The sequence below is a fragment of the Spinacia oleracea genome, chromosome 6, assembly GCF_020520425.1.
Source record: "Spinacia oleracea cultivar Varoflay chromosome 6, BTI_SOV_V1, whole genome shotgun sequence".
Classification (NCBI taxonomy): Eukaryota; Viridiplantae; Streptophyta; class Magnoliopsida; order Caryophyllales; family Amaranthaceae; genus Spinacia; species Spinacia oleracea.
This window is the reverse complement of record NC_079492.1, coordinates 37,470,338-37,493,353: the sequence shown is the minus strand read 5'-3', so window position 1 is coordinate 37,493,353 and position 23,016 is coordinate 37,470,338. Positions and strand designations below refer to the sequence as shown.

Genomic DNA, 23,016 nt, shown 5'->3' with positions numbered 1-23,016 from the left:
GGGCGGGATTGGATGGGGTAGGGGGATTGAATTGATGTGTTGGGTAGTTGATAAACCTAGGAGAGGAGATAACACCCTGCTTCTTACAGGTGAGACACGTGTAGGCCTTTCCCACTGGAGTGTATGTGGTCCTCCCACAGTTAGGGCAGCCTAGGTAAGCAAAGAACATAAAAGGGGCAAATTGTTAGCTTAGACTAGGCTCCCATTTTACTTTGTGACATCTTGTTTGAAAATATTTTCTACCAAAAATAGTAACTTTCAATGCAAAATTATGACTCTGTAAATATATGTATATATATGTAATGAAAATAAATATTTATCTACCAATTGCAATACTCAAATAATTTGTAAAAGTCATTTATTATATCAATCTCGTACTCTGAGCTCAGGAGAACTTCCATCGGAGACGGCATCCATGAATAACAATTAGATTACCAGTACAATCATGTCAGCATAAACATAATCATATCATAAAGACATAATTCATAAATTGAAAATTTTCATGTTCAACATAAGCATAACATTCATAATAATTTGATCTAACACACAAGCATGGTTGATCAAAACATAATCATTCATAGAAAACATAGTCATTCATACATCATATCGTTCATGAGCGAACAATTGGAGACGTTTCACTTTCATTTTCTATTGGCTTCTTTGTTGCAGGAATCTTGTCGTTGACTTTCGTTATTCGATTCGTTTCGATTTCGATCTTCGATCTTTTCTTCTGTGTCACACAACTTCGTTGACTACCTTCGTTGCGGGGGTTTGAGTCCAATCACGTTACAGGAACTACATCATTAGACGTACGACTTCGTTACTTATCCTTAGTATTTTAAGTCGACAAACCTTGGGTTTTGGCGGATAATTCTAAGCCATCACATGTGCCTTTATCAGAAACAATCTAGGTTCCAGAAACTTAGTTCGGACTACCTGGTTTTACAGACACGTCATTTCGTCGATTTCTTTTCTTAACTCCATTGCATTCCTCAATCATTCATAATACTTTTTGAACTTCATAACATTTATTGATATCATCAACCTCATAGACAGACTAATTCTCGATAACTTATTTTGGTATGTTCCTCAAAACTTTATCAATTCCATATTTTCACCATAAATAACATTTTGCAAAACCTTAAATTCTTTCGCTTAGCTTTCTTTATGGAGATAATCAAGCATCCTTTCAAATAAATACATAAAAATAAACCTTACAAATGATGCAGAAAAGTAAACTAAGAATCGATTTCAATCATAACTTCAATGCTTTAAACCTCGATCTACTTGTTGATTTGCCGCTTATGAAATACAAACTCATGCTATTTCGGCACTCTGTCATTCAACCTTATTGACAACTAATTCTTGATAACTCCTTTTGATAAAATCCTCAAGATCTTATTCATGTTTCAACTCAAACGGGTCTTTACCATAACTCATGTGGTTCATAACATTCATGTGTAACTTATTATCTTCCTATATAGAGAAATATCAATCATCTCTCAGATACTAGACTTTTTTACTTATAAACACCCAAAATATTCTTCATAGATAACACGGGAAGGTAACCCTGGAATCAATTTCATTCACAATTTGCACACTTAAATTTCGAATAATCTCAACTTAATTAGTGATGAACCATTCATGAAATACCACCTTATGCTCGTTTGGTACTCTTAACATTTATACTATCCTTAAAGATTTCATAACCATAAAAATTCCTCAAAACAATTCATTAGCAAAATCTTTGAGTTTGCTTACCTTAACTTCTTCCAAGAAATCAGTAATGCTTAAACTTTTCCTAGACTGTCTAGGGTAGGAAACTCATAACATGACATGAAAACAAGGGAAGTTCGGATCCAACGCGAGAGAGAGCAAAGTTAAAACAATATTAGCGTTGGCGCCATCGTGAATGTTGCGCTTGTGAGCTTCGTTCGTGGCATCGTTAGTAACCTCGATAGTCGATATTTCGCGTAACATATTCAATCAAGAAAACATAATTAACATAAGGATTAAATCCCTTTCATCCCGTGCGTTCCTACGCTCTCACTCATTTTATTTTAACTTGACATGATTTTATCATATTCTTTTTAACTCATTCCTTCAAAATTCTTTGCTTAAAGCCTATTGAATTCTATTACGTGCAAAACCCGTAAGGTTTAGCACTTATGGCCCGGAACCTTTGCTCTGATACCAAACTGTAACACCACGACCTATAAATCACTTATTAAAGCATAATTAGCAGCGGAATTAACCTAATTCGATCGGGACGTTACCTGTCGTAACTCCCTCTTGGGAATTACAAGGCAATCATCAATCATAAGCTATTTAACTCCAAAATTAACATAATAATCGTTTTTAATTCCTTAATAAAAGTACGTAACTTAACCAAGAATCTTTACTTAAACTTGTTACAACTTAACATTAACTTAGGTGAACATTGTAATAGTGAAATCCTCGCCACTACTCGTTTCCGTGGTCCCCAGCAGTACCTAAAACGGAAAACAAAACGGTGAGCCGAAGACTCAGTAACGAGTTACCCTAGCATCGTAACATCATTTCAATTCATTTTATTTAATAAACAGGGAGAATAGAATATAGTAAAACATTTAATAAATCATCATTTCAGAAGCATCATTTCGAAAACATCATTTCAGAAATATCATTTCAGGAACATTAATTCCAAGAATATCATTTCAGGAACATCATTGCGAGAATATCATTTCAGGAACATCATTTCAAGAATATCATTTCTTTAACCTTTTTCCTTTTAACAGTATTATTCTGGTCGTCAGGATTTTACAGGAAAACATGGTAGGACGTCTCCTACGAACAGGGGAAGCCAGTGCTTCATAACAGGGGGGAGTCAGTGCTCCATAACAGGGGAAGCTAGTGCTTCTTATCAGGGGGAACCTTAGTTCCATATCAGGGGAAGCCAGTGCTTCTTATCAGGGGGAACCTTGGTTCCATATCAGGGGAAGCCAGTGCTTCTTATCAAGGGGAACCTTGGTTCCATATCAGGGGAAGCCAGTGCTTCTTATCAGGGGGAGCCTGGGCTCCATAACAGGGGAACTTGACCAGTTCTTACACTTTCATTTATCATGTTTATATTTCTTTTAATAGAACATTAATCAGGAAAATCTCATTTATTCAGGGTGGTTCAATAAAACCATTAAATCTCGTTTATTTCATAAAATCATTTCTTTCAGGAATAATAATTCATTGAATCAGTACTTTGCATAAAGCTGCATTATCGTAAAACAATTCAATCAAATCATACTTGTAATCCCGCAAATCATAAAACATCATTGTAAAACATCAATCATTCATAACATCATTCATAAATACATTTCGAAGGGATTGCGAGTACTAGCAATAGCCGTTACCTCAACCGTAGTTTTTTTATTACTTCCTGTCTAATGGATCGTCCTTCCTGAGTCCCGAGTCCAATTTCTTTCAAAATATCGAATTATTGAATTAGTAAATAAATTGATAAATACTTAATAACCAATATTTTCTAAATAATAAATTTATAGATAGTGAAGTTTGAAATAACTAATTTAATAAAAATACAATCTTTGAAAATATTATTAAACATCATTTTGATCAAAGTATATATATTTCATAAATCGATTTACATTATTTAAATTTCATAATTTAACGAAAATATTATTTACATCAAAGTTTTAGTGAAAAATATAAATCTGAAATTATCATTTAAATTTCTATTAAAACAAATAACAATTGATTAACATGAGTGCTTAGAAAGAATGAAGCTTACTTTGGGGTATTGGGCCAAAACAAGAATTGGGCTTAATTTGGGGAAATAAAATACCAAAGTTCCAGTAACAAGTTCCAATTACTGGAACTTGTCTCTCCCCCTTTTTTTTTAAGTTGGGCACGAAGAACAGGAAAGCAGAGGAACAGGGGAGGCGGAAGCACGAAGGGGAGGGAAGAGAGATGGGAGGCGGTGATCGGGGCTGGGCGTCACGGCGGCGCGAAGATGTGCTGGTGATGGTGGTTGGCTTTGCGGCGGCGGAAAAACGTCGAGAGAGGGGGAGAAATGGCACGACTCAGGGAGAATAACGGGGGAGTTTGTGGGTGTTTTTGGGCGGTGGAAGCGGCGGCTCGCCGGGGAGTGTGGGCGGAGATGGATTTGAGGGGTGATAAGGTGGTGGTGGTGTGGTGGCGCAGCGAGGGGAAAAAGAGAATGGAAAGCAAAGGAGGGCAGGGGAGTTGCGAGCAGGAAAGGAGGGGAGGTGGTGATCGGGGTATGGGCGGCACTTCGCAGCGCGGAACCGTGCCGGAGAGAGGCGCCGGTGGCGGTGATTCACGGCGGCAGAATTAACGAAGGGGAGGGGAAAGGCGGGAGCAGAGGAAAGGAAACGGGGGAGTATGAGGGGCGGGTTTTCGGGCCGGTTCTGGAAGGAGATGGAGGCGGTGATGGGTTTTGGAGTTGGTGCAGGTGGCTAGGAATGATGGTGGCAGTAGGTGGTGGTGGAAGATGGTGGTTGCAGTGGTTATTGATGGTGGTGATGGTTCGAAACAGAGAGGAGAATGAGAATTGAAAATTGGTTTTGATTTTCTGATGTTGAATTCCAATTGGTACTATGACTGATTTGTATAGTCAAGAAGAGTGAATGGGAAGGAAAAGTCCTTGGTCTCTAAGGCATGAATATAGACAGATTTCAAGGAAAGGAGTGGAAACATACGTGGAGAGGGGATGAAGAAGAGAAATAGAATTTTTTTTTCTCTTTCAAGGGCATTTTAGTAATTTAACAAAGTTAGGCAATTTTCAGAAAATTGGTTGCTATTTTTGGAAATTGATAGAAATGCTTAATTAAAATAAAGTTTTGAAATAATTCTTTATAAAATATTGTTAACGAAAAAAAATAACTTTAGTTTTCGAACAAAATAAGAACGTTCCGAAATTATTAAAAATCCGAAATAAATTACGAAATAATTAAGATGTAAAGAGTAGCTTAAGCTCGTAAATTAAATTGTTAAAATATGAAAGGTAAATCGTATAATCTATATTAAAATTTTAAGTGAAATAAAATTTCGTTAATCAAAATAAAGTTCGAAATTAGTATTTAAAAGGATTTTAGCTAAATAAAATAATTAAGAATAATTAATCGAGTTTTAAAAATTCGGGGTATTACAAGTTAGTTGAGGTATGATGCAGGGGTGATCAAGGATAGTAGAAGATAAAAGATACATTACCACTCTCGAAGAGAGATTGCCCTGTCTCCATGAGGACCATGAACAAACATAGTAGACATGCTTGATGTGAGCGAGAAACCTGTGCCACAGAAGTTTGATGTCAAGGGTATGCAAAGAACGGTGCACATGTACTAAGAATGCGCATGCAAAAAGAAGTACCTTTGTGGGAAGTGGCTCTTAGAGAAGTGAAGCCAACGACAATAAATTTCTCGGCCCAAGAGGAGAGAGCGTCACAGTCAGACCCAGCGAGATCATTCCAAACATAAATGATAAGTGGTTGTTCAGAACTGGAAAAGAGAAATAGGGAATAGCTTAATTCAAGGCCGGTTAAGTGATGATGCAGTGTAAAGGGGGGGTTATTTTGTGGGTGAGTTACCTGTGATCAGATAGGACAATTTCACGGACCAAGGCTTGGCGGTCCTGACCAGTTGTAATTTCCCGTGCATGCTCTTCAACGTACAGAACAATGCCAAGGACATCTGGCAGTACAGGTAAAAGGAGTGTTAGTTGGGCTTGTATATGATTGGAAGGTGCATATACTTATTTCCGAGTCCATAATCAAGTCAATATAATTGTACAACAAGATGAGGGAATTACCATATCTGTCATCGGGATCCCCAGCGCGTGGGACAGAAGAAATGCACAGGTACTCGGCCTGCACAGGGCCTGATTCTGCGTTGACACGCTGAATCACTGTCTGTCTCCCGAAGGTCATTTGGAAGTCAAGCTCTGCATCATTTTTTTTTCACTGCTCGTCAGCAGGCCTGATATGAGCATCGGCTATTTCGTATTCTCCCTTGTGCACAAAGACGTCTTTGTAAGCCTCAATTTGATCCCCGAATAGTGCACCACACATCCTGTTATTCTGGAAAAAATGGCAGAAAAATTGAAGACATGGTTTGTGTACAGGTTAAGAAACTACAATTGAAGCAGACAAACACCTTAGAACTATAGGTATAACATGAAGTTACTTTAGACAGCAGAGTTTGAATTATTGACAAAACCGTTTCATTTTATTCAAGTTCTTATCGAATTATCTATTAACAGATGGTATCGCTCGGTAAGAAAAAGAGTTCATCAAGACGTGAAGACCAAGTGGTGCCATGAAGAAATTAGATCACTCGAACAAACATGTAAAGCGTCCAGACATAAAGACTAAATCATGCTCTATAACTGATAGTGCAATTTAAAGGGTCCATCCAAGCTTAAAATATGGGAAGCAAACTATGAACCAGGCATACAGTTGTACTTATTGGTACAACATTCAAGGGAAAAAAAATTGTCCATTTTGAGGAGAGTAGCAGCCAAAAAAAACATAACATTTGAGTTTAAGTGTCACCAATGCGACAATTGGCTAAGCATTAAGATTCTACATTACCGTTCGACAAAAAAATGTACATTTTATCACTTCACAAGTTCGGTCAACCCTTGTGTTTCCATACAGGTATATTTTCCAGCATTGTACATGGTAGAAAAGCATGTTATAAGTGATTGTGACATATGATATTAATAAAGAATGCTTAAACCACTTAGCTTATACCTTTTCATCTTCCAGAACCAGGTGCTGGTACAGAATGCCTTTTGTGGGAGATGGCCTAGCTCGGCCCTTCTCAACAACCCTCACCTTGACCTTGTAAGAACTGCTGCTGGTGTTCAGCTCATCCAAATGGACACGTCCACGTTTCATGTTTGAAGGCTGAATAATATAAGAATGGGGAGAAGGGTCAGCATATTGGGAAGCGCAAACTAATGGTGGTAATATGAACTCCCAGACGGTGGTGGAAAGCGCAAACTAATGGTGGTAATAGCTACCCAGACGGGCTTGCTGTAGCACACTAATGCAAGGGTGGCATGGATTATAAAAAAATGGCCATTATGAACTCCGTATGCATATTGTCAACTTTGGGTCTGGTTTTCTAAATGAAACATGTTATCTAAATCAGGAACATATTATCAAACCTGCCAGAAATTCGAACTAATCTTCAAGTGATTCGCTCAAATATGCAAGCAATTCAAACTAAATCTAATTCCGAGAATAAGTAACCTAATACAACAAATTGATCAATATTTGTACGTTTTTCTGAATATACAGAATAAAGGGAAAATTAAGCAACAAAATGGCGAGAAAACTAAGGTTTTGATTAAAATTCATGAAATTTGAGCATTTTTTAAAAAAGACATATGTTTCTAGATGCTATGCGTTGCCTAAATCAGGAAATACTATGGAATTTGCAGGAAATCCAAATTAATCTTCTAGCGATTCGGTTAAATATGCAAGCAATACAAACTAAGGCTAGTAAGCAACTAAACGGTGACATAATAAAGGATTGGAGTAAAATCCACAAAAGCTGAGCATTTTAAAAAACCTAAACACCTGGAATTTAACAACAAAGAAATAACACAACTGCTGAGAGGCATAATTGGTGCATTTTTTATTTCATGTAAGCACATGTAAGAATACTTTTAATGTAAAACAGTTTAACTAAAAAAACCGTCAAGCAGAACTAAGGCTAATAAGCAACTAAATGATGACATAATAAAGGATTGGAGTAAAATCCACAAAAGCTGAGCATTTTAAAAAACCTAAACCCCTGGAATTTAACAACAAAGAAGTAACACAACTGCTGAGAGGCATAATTTGTGCATTTTTTATTTCATGTAAGCACATGTAAGCATACTTTTAAAAAGTGTAGAACAGTTTAACTAAAAAACAAAAACCTCAAGCAGTTACAAGCAGTTGAACAAATGATGAGGTGAACATTTATGTAAAATTCAGCATTTATGAGCAACAAGTCAAAGATAAAATTGGGATGCATGCTACATGTGGTTGAATAAGCACCAAATATGGTAAGAATAAACTGTAAATATGCTAATGACTGAAAGAAAAAGATTAAAAACAAACAAGGAATATACTTTAAATATGGTGATGACTGAAAGTAAAAGCTTGTCCAAGCTTAAAAGCAAATAAGAACAAAGGGAAGGTTGAAGTTATACCTGACAGAGAATAGTGGGGCTTTGATGTTGGCAAGGAATAAGAGTGTATCCTTTAGGTCAACTGAAAAAGAATGGGTGTATATATAGGGGAAAAGGTAAATGTGTGGTTAAAAGCTTAAGCCCAGTAGGTTATTAACCGGCTCAAGTAAAAAAGGAGACTTGAATAGTGACTGAACAGTAAAGAAAGCAGCTGGATTAAGTAGCTGTCATACACTTCCCTTATTGGAAAACTGTAGTCCTATATGGTAGTACAAGTATAAATATTTAAAATTCATGGTAGCTGTCAAAGACAAGATGTATTTGGAATCTTCAGTAAGGTGTACAGCAGCAAGAGCAGAAATAGATAAAGGAATCTGACAGTTTTTTTTTGACAGGTATGGGGACCCGATTTTCTTAGTTGTGCATCATAGAATTTCAGTAAATTTGAGGGAAAAAGGGGGTAAGTACAAGGAAGTAGTACTATATAATTGTTTATCATTAATTTTAAAAATATCTTAACCTTAGAATAATGAATAAATACAAGATACATAAGCTGATAAGCATGAAGTACACTACCCTCCACACCCCATTTTTTTTCAAACAAGACTTAAATTAAAGGAAAATTAGTAAAGCATAATCCTATTTAGAGGAATGTTTAATGGTCGTTACCAGGCATCGAGCCTTTTTAAAAGTAGTGAACCCAAATAGGCCATGTAATATGATCTCGGACAGGGTGGCTTACAAAATAGTTTCGAGATCCTCTAAATTGGATGAAGCCGGCAACCACTCTCATTGCCATAGACGCCATGATTCTTTATCAACCTGTTAGAAAATAAGAGCGAATGGGCTAAAGTCCAAACAACTTATCTTTAAAGGAGCAAAGCTGGACTTCTCTAATAATAATAACAGAGAAAAGTTGTTGAAACCCCTTTTTAAATGGAAGGTGTAACCATTTCATGAAGTGAAGTTGAAAAAAAACACTAAAATAGAAAGTTAAGCCATTCTTTAGGACCGCAAGTCCAACTTGAAAAATAAGTCTAATAGGTAAAGTTTAGGAGCAAGTTAGAACAATATCAAGAATATAGGGCAAACCTTGATAGTACCGTCGTATATCATGATACTTGGCCTATAGAGACGCCCCATAGCCATGATAGTACCTGGCATCTGCATAACTATTGCAATCAGTAACAGACCAAACTATATCATGTTCCAGCTTACTGCATAGAAAATTTATTGAACATTTCAGATATCATTAGTCATGATTTCTGTATCGGAATTGCAATAAGAAATACTCCCTCCGTCCCAAAATAGTTGTTACACTTACCTTTGTACAAAGTTTTAGGTGATAAGTGGTTGTTTGGTTATCTATTGTTATTTTATTGAAAAAGTAGATGTGATAGGAGTTAGTGGGGTATTTTTTTAATTGAATGAGAGAGGGTGTGGGGACAAAAACAAATTTAGTGGGAAGAGAGAGACAATATAATAATTGTGGGGTCATTCCTTATTTAGAAGTGTAACAACTAATCTGGGACGGACGAAAAAGGAAAGTGTAACAACTAATCTGGGACGGAGGGAGTAATCACAAGCACATAATTTCGGACGAGTAACAGCTGAAATTCTCAAGATTTAAATCCAACCCAAGATAACTTGCCCGAGAACAAGATAATTGAATCACCATATAACAGTAAGTTGACACATTCACAGATAAGCATAAGACAGATTGTTAAACAAACTTCAAAAACCGCCGACCGCCAGTCCTTCACCCAACCCAAATCTTGGAGATTGCAATAGACCAAAAAGGATTCTAGAAGTAACTCAGAATCAGATCATAGAAATGACTTGACATCAACAAATTTAAGTATCTAGACAAGGATTTACGACAATAAGAAAAGGAATGCAGTATAATAATAACACAATCAGAAAAAGAATAGAGATAGCTGCTGATGATGAAAAATTAGTCAAATGACTACATTTATATCACACCCAGGAACGGAGATGTTTCCATCATACCATTGAGCAGACATAACAGTCTCAAGACTGTCAGCAATCAGATCTCGAGACTGCAAACTGTAACGCACCCCACTTGTACCCATTGAAATGGCATCACTAACACCAACAGTATTGAACCTACACCCAATCAATCCAGCATCAATAACCTCTTCCTTTACAGCTTCTGCCAAGCTTAATAGATGCATATTACAAGTGTTACCCTCATACCAAACTGATGAAATACCAATCTGGGGTTTCTGCATGTCATCATCAGAAAGTCCAATTCCATAGAGAACAGCTTGTGAAGCACCTTGAGACTTAGGTTGAGTAATGCGAGAGCTTGTGGAGCACATATAGAATGTTTATCATCCACTGTTCTTATTAGATGTCTCATTCCCACCTGCTCTATGCTCCAATCATACTGACAAACACCAGAGGCGGGAGCAAATTGAAGCAGTACATAACCCTCCCTTGAAACTTTAAATGCACCTGACTACAACTTAGACACTTCAGTTTTGCATAAACATCCTATATGTGCATGAAAAGAACAGTATAACAATGACACAACAAAAGTCTAAGGAGTAGCATAAATCCAATGGAAAAAACTCCGGCGCTTCGGCTTCACGGTAAGAGCAGCTTTTCCCTTGTATATGAAATGACCGACAAAAATCCTAGGAGAACCACCTAAAATTCAATATGAAAGTCTCAATAACTAACATTCAGAAACAATAATGTAATGTGTTCAATTACCAGCAAATTTACAAGACAATCATACTTTAGCATAACAGGAAAACACAGAAATAATCATGAGTAACTCAAGAAATGTCAAATTTAGGAGCAATAGCAGATAACATGCAACATAAAGTCCAATAATTTTTTGTTTTGAAACTGATAAACACTCGATTAATTGAAGCAAACAAGCATTATAAAACAGAGATGAACCAACAAATTAAGCAACAATTTGGAATAATACCCTATTCAAATTACACATAGACAACCCGATTTTAACCTGGACTTCCTCAGGAAAGCAAGCAAACATTCATCAAAACACCAACAACAAAAACTGTTGAGGAAACAAAGGAAATAGAAAATTACTACAGTTTGTTGAAAGCATATCAGGTTTCTTTTTGTTTCCAACTTACCCAAAGTGAGAATTCGAACACCCCTTAAAGGAAACGTGTGTTTTCATGGGATCAACATTAGCCTCCATCCATCTTCCCAAGTTGTCAGTGCTCGTCGAAAAGCCTCATTGACTTCTAATTGATACTCCCTGCACATATTCTGATTACATCCATCAGTTTCTATCTTGTAATAGTAAAAACACAATGCACGAAAGTCGAACTTGCATGAGTTACCCTCTCGGAGTTTTGTCACGACTCCACCAATGTCCAGTGTTGAAGATCAGAAATTCAGCATCCTTATAATCAGGCCTAAATTTCTCCTTCTTCGAACCATTTTTGTCAGGAATTTCCCATTCTCGAACCAACAAAAGGGACCTAAAGAACTCCACATAATAGTTGGAATCATAATAATTCAAACACAATCATACAACAAATTACTGATGTAAAAAGGGATCTAAAACCAGACTATATAAATCAGCATTTCTCTTTGTACTAAATGGAAAAGAAACCGCACATGCAATAGGCAATGACCATAAGTAATAGAATAGATACAGAGGTGTTCAAAAACTGTAGGCAAAAAGAAAATGGCCACTTAAAGCGACAGACGGACAAGCCTTGGGGTTTCCTATTTTACAATGGCACGGAAGGAGACAATAATATTCCAGGAAAGGAGCCATGGATTATCCTTGCTCCCACTATGCCCCGATCCTCCCCGCCTTATTGTAGTCGACCACATATCTGTTACTATGATGATGCCTGGAAAGAAAAGGACCACCAAATGTTAGTATTCAATGAAAATCATGTATGGAAAGAAAAGGACCATCAAATGCTAGCACTCAATGAATCTCCTAACCATAACCTAAAGGAAACACGCGCAATCAGGAAACAAATTGCAAATTGGAGACATGAGTGACGCCAGACTCTTAGTAATCTCACAAAAAGCATGTGAAAAAATAAGAATAACTATACACTTAAAATCTATGCAGTTTACATTTGGAGCTTAGAATACAAACCAGATCATACACAAGACTCGCCTTGTCAAAATGTCTGCACGCTCCCTATAATAACAAAACAAAAAAAGCAAAATCAGGAAAAAAAAACAAACGAAAAATTAAGGAAAAGCGGAACTTAAGTACTGCCTAAAGGCCCTAAACAAATACCCAATTTTTTTAAGCGTGCCAAGTAGTATCACAATGATCATAGTGGATAATCTCAGATGGGGATTTTTTTTTTAGTTTCTCTTGAACCATACATTTATTTCTAAAACTAATTCTCATGCTAGACAGTAGGCACATTGCTAGACAATAGGCACTACCATTGGGGAAAAGGAAAAAACTTGTAACACGATATCAGGAAAAATAGAGGAACGCTGTGAAACATAAAAACAAGAAGAGCATAAATAAGACTTACATATTTATGCAGGAGACTAAATAATACCAGCTAGCCTTAGCACATCGTATGAAATGACATTTTCAACTTCCGTACCAGGGAGCTGCTGTGGAGAGTCCTTTGAAATGATTGTAACCTGAATGGCTTGTCTCGCGCGTGACAAGGCGACATATAACTGCCCATGTGAAAAACATGGACGAGGAAGGTAAATAGCAACTTGACTAAGTGTCTGTCCCTGGGACTTGTTGATTGTCATTGAAAAACTGAGCTTGATAGAAAATTGTTTCCTCTGAAAGAGAATTGGATACTTTGAGGAGGCAGCCGGCCGTAGTTTAACACGTGGTATGAATACATGCTTGCCTTTATGATGGCTAGTTATAATCACACATTGAATCAGGTTGGGGTAGAAACCTTTGCATATTAGTCTCGTGCCATTGCAAAGACCAGAAGATGGGAGTACATTTCGGAGCAAAATGACTGGACTCCCTATTTTTAAGATTAGTTCATGGGGACTCATTCCACCAGGGCACAGTGTGTTTATAAATTCTGTAGGATAGACATTACAATTATCATCAAGCATTGTGTCAAAGCTTTTGTACACAACAGACTCGCCCGGAAACTTCTGAATCAGATTCATGTTGATGGAATCAACATCATCATTCATTGGGGTCAAAATTGCCCTTGTTGTAAAGATGTCAGAGCTGAAGTTATTAAGGTCTAACTCAGGGAACGTAAGCGCTGTGAGATCTGTGATGGGATCTTTTCCATCTTTCAGAGGTTTTACAACCTCACTTGGAAAGTGGACAAGGCTACTGTCGGGGGTTTGTAGTTCTCCATTACCCAGAGTTAGCAAAAATGCAGAGAAGCCCGGGTCTTCTCTAGCACGTATGTTTTCTGTGAGCTGGAATTTAGTGAGTTTAGGCCATAGGGAAGAACTGACTAAACTAACCGCGACTTCTTTGCGTTGTGTCCTACGGGGAAGGACTGGGAGAACCTGGCGAAAATCCCCACCATAAACAATGAGCTTGCCACCAAAAAGTAAATTCTCATCACATAAGTCTCGGAGAAGCATATCAAAGGATTCAACATTCTCTTTTCGTGCCATCGAAGCCTCGTCCCATATGATCAAAGTTGTTGCCTGTATAAAATGCAGCCAGACTTCCTTGCTTTGGTACATCGCAGGCGAGGGAAGCTTCAGTATCAATCGGGATTTTGAATCTGGAATGTGCTGTTCTTCCCGAGGGTATGTTAGCTGCAGCAATACCCGACGTAGCAGTAAGGAGCACAATTTCACCCATGAGCGGAACCTCTGCGTATAAGGCATTGTACAGGAATGTTTTATCTGTCCCACCAGGCCCATCAATAAAGAATGCTCCATGTCGTTTATGCTTCACATGATCAATGATGCAGTTGAAAGCATCTTGTTGTGCTGGGTTTAACCTGTCACGGCATGCAACACAGTGGTCAGGTATTGGTGCATCAAGTGCGTCAGTGATGTCCCATGTTCGAGCGACCTCGGCATCCTGAACCTCATTCAAGTAACCCAGACCAAAAGTTTGCAGTGATTTCCCCATTTCTTCTAAACATTGCTCGACTAATCTGACAGTAAGCTGCTTGACCTTGCTCTCTGAATCTGGGAACTGGTTGTTAAAATCTTCAGACATAGCAGCATAGTATTTCAACCACAGTGCATTCGGGTTACTTGGCTGGCAGAAAATTAGCACTGTTGCAAACCGTCGGCGTAGAGCGGACGACATTTGCACCTCGCATGCTTCTGCTAAGCATAGGTCAACCGCCTCATCCTCTTCAAGCAATCTGCGTTTTAGGGATGCTTCTTGAAAAGTTGCACATTTGTAGCCATCAACTGTCAAGAGATCTTCAAACGACTTCGGGCTAGACACATGGACGAGCAGTAAGCGCAAGAAGTAACGTTCTCCTTCAGAAGGAGCAACAAATGCTAGCCTGCCAATAACCACAGTTTTATTTTTCCTTGGAAACCACTATTTTAAACCAGCGTCCCATCGATACTTTTCTGTGAACCTACCATACAGGCAGCCCGTGCCATTCGGTGTAGCAGCATTTGCCTTGAAGAACTCTGTTAGAGAAGTACAGTGCCGCCTGTCTGATGCAAGCACCGAATCAAGCCTTTCATGAGGCCTGATCTGAACCATTTGCATGTTAGGCAAGTGGACCTGGAGTGGCAAAACGGCTGGATGCATTTTGTACAAATCAAAGGAAAAAATCCACCATGCAGCTTCGCATGGTGAAACCCATCGACCTGACTGGTATTGCGCTATCTCATCAACAGTCCTTTGTTCACCGTCTTGCACAACATTGAACGAGATTCTATCATGGCCCTTGTAGACATATTTGTATAAGTATTTGACTGCCTGGATGCTCGAACAAACCTCAACGTTGATATGGCAGTCAAACAAGGACGATAAGTATGGATTATATGGAATAACCCACCTGTTATCCAAGTTCGCCCTTCGAATGGAGACTGTTTCGCCGGTGTCGCTTCTCTTATACAGAGGGAAACCATCAGTATTGTTGGTTGTTTCAGTGCAAAATTGTTTCGGATACCCACTTTTACAACGCACCTTGTTTCCTTTACGCTTCATGCAAGGACATTGAGGGTTTAATTGGCCACAAGGGTCATGCATCATATGCTTAAGGGTGATTTTTCTGAGGCTTGGGTTATCCAAGGAGGGTATTTCAGCATACACGAACTTGTCATAATCAGCCGGAGTCTTGATTTTGAAATCCGGTTTGAGAATGATGAGGAAATGTGCATGAGGCAAACCCCGTTTCTGAAACTCGACAACATAAATCAGTGCAGCAACCTCGCCGAACACATGTTTCTGCATGATCTGTTTTTTCAAGGCTAACAATTTTGCCCGGAAAATTCTTGACACCAGATCAGGTCGGTTCTGTACATCTTCCCCGACACTGAGTTCTTGTTTGATTTCAGGCCATGCAGGGTTGCAAGTCATGGTGACGAACAAATCTGGTTTCCCATAGAGATGCACAAGAGACATTGCGTTTAGATACCTTTTCTTTAGATCCCGAGGACCTCCAATGAAGGTTGGTGGTAGCACAACACGATGCCCCACATTTGCCGCGCTATTTTCGCCACTTTCAACAGTGTCCAGAATTCCTTGGTAAAGGTCTGCCCTTATGGTGTCCTTATTTCTTCGGAAGAAGTCAAGGCGGGTGTTTTCAACTTTGACATACATGTCTACAATATATTGTTGGAAACATCTTCCTGCTCTGAGAAGTAGGTTGTTGGGACGACTTTGGAGCTTGTACGCATAGTACTCTCTTGTAGAGATATGTTTATCCCCTTTAGTATGTCCTCCACTCGCACCTGAAACATGGAGAACATTTATTGATGATAAGGATCTTCACATTAGAAACCAATATAAGCAATTGTATTGTCAAAGTAACGAGGTTCAGCACAACATAATTAAAAGGTGAATGCGGTAACCATACACTACCATATACTAACAATTCACAAAAAAATAGATGAGTGCAGTGCGAGGTCAGGGAGGCAGATGCTGGACATTTTCTAAAATAACATCCCCAACTTGACATGCTCGAACCACTTCCGGCTCAACAACGAAGTTGTCAGTGCTAAGAGCCATATAAAAAACAATAGGCAGTCTAAAGAACAGCAAACCTGACTAATCACATCGTAAACAACTAACGGCATTCTTTACTAATAGGAGAAACCAACAGTGTACTGCACGCCCAAGTGCAAGGAAATTCACAGCTTACACATTTAGGTTCAGAAGTAATCAAAATATGCAGAGCAGATACAAGTAATCATACAGTAGATCAACATACCAAGCAATGTAGGGATACGTAATATTCCAGTACAGCTTAAACTACTTCAAGGGAAGAGTACGGCGTCTGTAACACTAAGCAATTGTGCAACTAAGCACCAACTGGTGGGAATACGCTAATTTTTAATTGTAATCAGTAATGCTAATGAAGTAATGCAATTTGAGAGTGAAGAGAAGGGTGAACATACGGAGTCCCTCCTCTGACAACAAATCTTTAGCCGTGTGCACAGCACACGACATGACGGGGTCCTGCTGGCAGTTTAGTTGTGTACGCCCACCACTGGACATTTTTTTTAGGCCCTGGTTCACTAGTGGAAAAAGGGTCATTTGCATCGCACTTTTAAGCACATTTGCGTCGCACATCGTGCGTGGCAAAAGCTCTCGACGCAAATGACTAAAAGTCATTTGCGTCGCACATTTGTGCGACGCAAATGAACCTTATTTGCGTCGCACAATTAGCTAATGTGCGACGCAAATAACTTTTCAGGCATGGTGCTGAAAAGTCATTTGCAACGCACATTAGCTAAATGTGCGACGCAAATGACTTTTCAATATGTTAAAAAAAATGTCATTTGCAACGCACATTAGCTAAATGTGCGACGCAAATGACTTTTCAATATGTTAAAAAAATGTCATTTGCAACGCACATTAGCTAAATGTGCGACGCAAATGACTTTTCAATATGTTAAAAAAATGTCATTTGCAACGCACATTAGCTAAATGTGCGACGCAAATGACTTTTGGATATTCTAAAAAAAATGAGCTGCTGATTTTATTTAATCCATAGATTAAATAAAATAAGCAGCTTTCAGTACTAGTATATTCAGAGCATAAAAATAAAAGTAAACTAGGTGAAAATTTTGACAATATTTCCTTTGTAATTTGACCCTCCCCAATACCGGGAATGTTATAATACATTAATATATACCTGTCAAAACAGTTTACAACCCAATAAAAGGCAAATTCACCATAGATCAACCAACATGTTGATAACCTAACTACACTTTAAACATAAAAGTTTAAGTAAATATCTCTATCCTGGATATAAAAATGGAAGATGTTAGAAATCAAATCTATGACAAATCAAGATAGGACTTTCAATACAAAGATGGGATGCATTACCAACGGTGATAGTCACAGTTAAGGCAGAGAACTTCAAGAAAGTCCAGCAACTGGTGAAAATAAACACTCTTTAGGCTGGCTTGGTTTTGTTCTTGTTTCAACTGGCTGCTGCCAGAATTGCTGCTTTCTACTTCTGCCAGAACTGCTGCTGCTGCTTCTAGCTTGTAATCGATAACTGTTGTTGCCAGAACACCTGCTGCTGCTGCTGCTGCTGAAGCTATGTTCACCAGTGCTCGGACGCTCAAGGGATGAAAGATGTCACCCAATGGATGACCGAACCAGGCAGAGTCGGCCAGCAGATAATTGACGACCTTAGAAGGATTACATGAGCTGTACTTTGGTTGCAAACCATCTCCATGGTGTCGCACCCCGATGCTGCTCCATGCCACCCTATTCCACAACATGCTCCTCTTGTTTCCTTGATGCCTACCACCCAAAAATTCACATACCATCACTACCAACATCACAACAGAATCAGCTTAGAGACATAATTATGCATATATAACTGCATAAGTAACACTAAGTATTGTACAACATTATAACCAGCATTGTTACAAGATCATAGGTTAAAAACAGTTCCACCAATGTAATGTAATGAAAGTGCTTACCATAGTGTTTAGGGTTGGACAAGATACGCATGAAGCCTTGGTAAACATCACAGAACACAAACTGGGCATAATGTAAATATTTAAACATAAACTGATAACCTAACTACACTTTAAACATAAAAGTTTAAGTAAATATTACAATAAACTAGCTAAATATCGACATTGCTCATAATGTAATCAGCCCAAAGAAAACAAACAAAAATAGCAGAACAATCACATTCTTAGCAACAAAGGCAATACATATTCACCCTTATTAAGAAAAGAAAAACATTAGAGTTGCATAACCCCAAACCTACTCTCAACAGGAGGTATAATAGTCTGCTAGTCTTGCTACCATTTGCAGTTTGAATTGCATTCAGAACAATTATATTCATATAAGGAAACAATAATTAAACCTCAATTATATGGGAACATTTCAGAAAAAGTAATAAACGCTAGCAAGAATTGGGGAATCAACAACAGAACATTAAAATTTGAACTTAGACCTCACAATAATCAAACACACGAGCTGTTATTTATTGTATGCACAAAATGGCAATGTGAAAAACATGTATCATTGGATAAGCAACTGAACATTTCAAACATAAGACATCCAAGGTGAGCAAGGGTGAAACCTGTAATCAGGTCTAAAGTCATGTCCCCATTTTGAAACACAATGTACTTCATCGATGGCAAATAAAGCTATTCCACGGTTCTCCGCAAGCCTCTGAAGTGGACTTATTAGTATGCATTATACACCTCATCAGACAGTGAAAGCTGAAATCATACAGTCCCAAGTGACAACAGCAGGGCATTTAGAAACAATTCAAACTACAAGCAATACCAGATGATGTACAAATGTGTTCACCTAAGCAGTGTTTCGAGGCAAACGTATACAACGGAATACATGCCGTTCATTGCTTTCTTCTCAACGGTGTTATCTGGTTGTCCTGATCCAAGGAAACATGCAGAGATGCCATGTTTTGATAGCTTTAAGCACTGGTCATGCATCAAGCTTATCAATGGAGAAATCACGACCACGACCTTCCCTGTCAAAAGCGCAGGTAGCTGAAAGCACAGAGATTTCCCTGTAGAAACATTAAAGCCTCAAAAACATTGACACAGTATATACATTGTACAAAGGATTCAAGAAGAAATGCACAGAAAAGGGAGAATAAGAATCAGAAAATAAATACCAGACCCTGTTGCTGCAAGAACAAGACAGTCTTGCTGAGAAAACCAAGCACCAAGAGCTTCCATTTGAAAACTTTTCAACCCGGAGTACCCAAAATGTTTACGCAGCAGGCTGTTGGCTTTCTGGTCCCAGTCTGGTCCAAGTTCTACATCCTCTACTGTTCTATGGGCTGAGTTCAGACTGTAAGATGTCAGCGAAGATTTCTTCGAGGTTCCAAAAGACTAAATTAGTTGTTTTTTCTGTCATATATGTGGCATATGTGTGTCTATTAAGTTCTTGCTTCTACTGCAGGGTTGCCTAGCAATCATGGTAGACAAAGAAAAAAATCCAAAGGTAAATCTTACTGAATTTTTTCAACTGGATGGACTATATGTTTCATGATACTGTCTTAGCTAGTTAATGAATCTCTTTTAAGAGTTCGACATAATCAAAATCCTAAGATCAAAATCAAAATCTAGGGTTCAAACAATCAAAATTTAGATTCATCTGAAATCAAAATCCTAAAATCAAAATCAAAATCCTAAACAGATTCGACATAATCAATAACAAACTACAACATCTGAAATCAAAATCCTAAAATGAAGAGTTCAAACAATCGTAAAATAAATACTCAAAATCACCAACTAACTAACATAATTAAGCCCTAGATTCATCAAAACAATATGAAAAAGTTGCAAAATTAATTAAACATGGAAATCACGGTAGGGAGAGAGAAAATACCTTTAGATCGAAACAAGGTATTCAAGGTCGGTGGCGATAAAAACCGAAACTCCAGCACCAACACTTCGGCGTTGTTATGGCGGTGTAACTCGGGACCAACTCGGTCTGAGTCGACTCAACAGATTCCCCAAAAACTCAGCCCCACTTCCACCGCACCCAGATGAGTCGCCGCCGAGTCATCCACCTCAGAGCTGGAGTTTGCAGAGAATGCAGCTTGAAATCCGGCTGAAGACGTCATCGCTTTCAGATCTGGGTTTGCCTCCTTCGTATTCGCTAAGCTTGAATTTTAAAACAAATTTGAGATATTGGGATGATTTGGTGAGAGGAGACTTTGAAGGGAAAGCTCGATACTGATTCTGAAGGAGAGACAGAGAAGCTTTGGAATTTCAACAATGGAGATCTGGAAATTACGAGAGAGAAAGAGTTTGGGGAGGCAGGAAATGTATGAGGGAGAAAGGGAATGGGAGCAGGGCGTCGCACCAAATTAAAAAAGAAAAGGAAAAGGTAATAATTAAATTTTAATTAGAAACCGAAATTTTTTTACCTCCTTTGCGTCGCCGATTAGTAAATCTGCGACGCAGATGACTCTAAGAGTCATCTGCGTCGCAGATTAGTAATTCTGCGACGCAAAGGAGGTAATATTTTGCGTCGCATTATTATTAATCTGCGACGCAAATGACTTTAAGAACATCTTAGAGTCATCTGCGTCGCAGATTAGTAATTCTGCGACGCAAATGACTAATTTTAATGCTTAAAACTGTCAATTGCGTCACATGTTTAAATGTGCGAGGCAAATATGGTGATGCAAATGATTGCTTTTCCACTAGTGGTTCCAACCACAGTCACCGCATGGGAACAAAAGCGGGTACTCCAGTGGATCATAGCAGCCGTAATAGTGCATAATGCGGTGAGACTCATTGGATTTGCCGGAAACAAGGATGTGTGGACCCCTAGACTCACTGGAGGAGGTGATTTCAGGCCAAATGACAGCAACCTCGTCATAGGTAGGAGCATTATATACGCGTTGGTCAGGCACTGTATTTTTATTAATAACTATATGTGTATTTTCACTAATTTCCATTTCTTTCAAGGAACGGAAAAACCTGGCGTACTGGTTTTTCTGGGTAATATTCATTAGGATATTTATCACATCTTCTCTTAATTTTGGGAAACAACCAAGTCGATTTGCAGCTTCATGTTGGGCATCATAAAAATAAAGTTGTAGATATTTAGGGTTGTCATTGTTGGGAAGCAAATCAGGGATATAGTGATAAATCTGGCCATGCAACTTGAAGACATAAATTCCTTTATGAGTCTTTGCATCAAGATCCCCTCCAAGGGAACTAAATGCAAAGAGGTTGTTATAAAGGCGAGCGTAAGTTCTGAAATACAAGACATCTTCATCTTGAGATGTAAATAGCCTCACAAGTTCATCAGGATAGTCGTTGGAAGCAAGATCTACTTCTCCATCGCCACAACAAAAATTCACGGACTCATAAGCAAATTTCTTTGCGTTGCATTTAGGGCAGTACTGAGGGAGAGGGAGTTCCAAGGGTTTATGGGGTAAAGGGTGACCGATAACACCCGGGGGCACCTCTGGTTAGACATAATGTAAGTGTTAACAGGTTGTTCCATAAAGGGGCAACAAACCAAAATAGTATTGGGGTAGAAGGAGATTACTTTGTTTACGTGCAAGCCCATGTGCTTTCCGTGACACTTTAGGTGCTCCTAGAGTAAGCTCACCAGAGGCCGACCTGCCCACCTCACTGTTCATTACAACATAAGGATTAGAACATTATTTCATACATTTGAGCAGCTCTCTGCCATGCAATGCAGAAACATAAGTGAAAGGAAGATGATCAGATTACCTGTGTGAGTTAGAGAGAGGTAGGAGCTATGTAGTCGGCCCAACACTACTTGTATACAACCCTTGGGTAGCCCTGAAGCACTTACTACTACGTTCCCCTGAGGTTGATGAGTAATATGGAAAAGCATTTGCAGAAAGCAATGACGCTTGTGAAACAACCGAAGCAGCTATGATCAAACACAAAAGATGTCAAGCTCGGGAGGATCAAAGAGCTAACGCTATTTAGGCAAGGCATGATATACAAGTGGATTACTTCCTAAGGGTGGCAGGGGACAACGTATGTCCGGTTGATATGAGGACTTAGGTGTACATTGAATAGGCTCGCTGTTGATTCCAGAAATAGCGTTAGTTTGTGAGATCATATGCAAATGACCAAGGTTGTCCTAGACAGGTAACCTACCTGGGCGAGGTCAGGTGGCCCGTGTTTTCAAGAGTCCGTTGTCGTGTGGCTCGACGTGTGAGTGGAGATGGTGGGTAAAGGAGCTTGTCTTGAGGTCACAAGTGGTTAGCAGGGAACATAGAGTATGCACAAAAAGGGAAGTCATATATGAACAACAGTATAAAGAAACAAACATGTAGTCATGAACCTGAGGACAGGGAAATACCCATGGATTAAGCAGTTCCTTTGACTATGTTGAAACATCGGAAAAACCGTGAAATGCTAACTGGAAAGTTAAACCTGCAGAGCATGGATTGGTTAAAATGAACTGGACATCAGTCAGCTCAATAGTTCAGTTAAATTGCAAACTGCGCATTACCATAAACGAACAAGTAACAACAACAAATATGTATGAGCCCGAGGTGTGGTAACTGCAGAACGTGAATTATAAGATTGTTTTAATGAGAGCAGTTTATTCTTTTGTTTAAGAATGTAGGTACTTGCTCCTTGTACCTTGATTCTCCCTGGTTCTACTAATCCAGTTAAGAATCATAGGTGATAGTTAAGTGAGCCATCTAGGTTGTAATACACAGCAATACAGCACAA

At 38.7% G+C, this 23,016-nt stretch overlaps 3 protein-coding genes and 1 long non-coding RNA gene across 5 annotated transcripts; all 4 read right to left on the bottom strand.

Annotated features, from left to right (window-relative positions):
- Window positions 1-10,590: 10,590 nt before the first annotated feature.
- LOC110804992 (uncharacterized) lies at window positions 10,591-13,767 on the bottom strand. The gene is made up of 3 exons (XM_056832104.1): window positions 12,744-13,767; window positions 10,811-10,869; window positions 10,591-10,713 (listed from the first exon to the last, which is right to left on the bottom strand). The coding sequence occupies exons 1-3, from the start codon at window positions 13,765-13,767 to the stop codon at window positions 10,591-10,593; spliced, it is 1,206 nt and encodes a 401-aa protein (XP_056688082.1).
- Window positions 13,768-13,777: 10 nt separating this feature from the next.
- LOC130463074 (uncharacterized) lies at window positions 13,778-15,931 on the bottom strand. Its single transcript, XM_056832103.1, has 2 exons — window positions 14,745-15,931; window positions 13,778-14,657 (listed from the first exon to the last, which is right to left on the bottom strand). Exons 1-2 carry the CDS (start codon window positions 15,929-15,931, stop codon window positions 13,778-13,780), a joined length of 2,067 nt encoding a protein of 688 aa, XP_056688081.1.
- Window positions 15,932-17,398: 1,467 nt separating this feature from the next.
- On the bottom strand, window positions 17,399-18,341 carry LOC130464323 (uncharacterized). Its single transcript, XR_008924699.1, has 2 exons — window positions 18,271-18,341; window positions 17,399-18,088 (listed from the first exon to the last, which is right to left on the bottom strand). It is a non-coding gene; the product is annotated as an uncharacterized lncRNA (long non-coding RNA).
- Window positions 18,342-18,870: 529 nt separating this feature from the next.
- On the bottom strand, window positions 18,871-20,629 carry LOC110785896 (ATP-dependent DNA helicase Q-like SIM). Of its 2 annotated transcripts, none has more exons than XM_056833845.1 (4): window positions 20,165-20,629; window positions 19,446-19,624; window positions 19,118-19,337; window positions 18,871-19,026 (listed from the first exon to the last, which is right to left on the bottom strand). In XM_056833845.1, the coding sequence occupies exons 2-4, from the start codon at window positions 19,507-19,509 to the stop codon at window positions 18,933-18,935; spliced, it is 378 nt and encodes a 125-aa protein (XP_056689823.1). In that variant the 5' UTR covers window positions 19,510-19,624; window positions 20,165-20,629; the 3' UTR covers window positions 18,871-18,932. The 2 variants fall into 2 exon arrangements, with proteins under 2 accessions (XP_056689823.1, XP_056689824.1); XM_056833846.1 differs by having other exon boundaries at window positions 19,446-19,613.
- Between the last annotated feature and the right edge of the window lie 2,387 nt (window positions 20,630-23,016).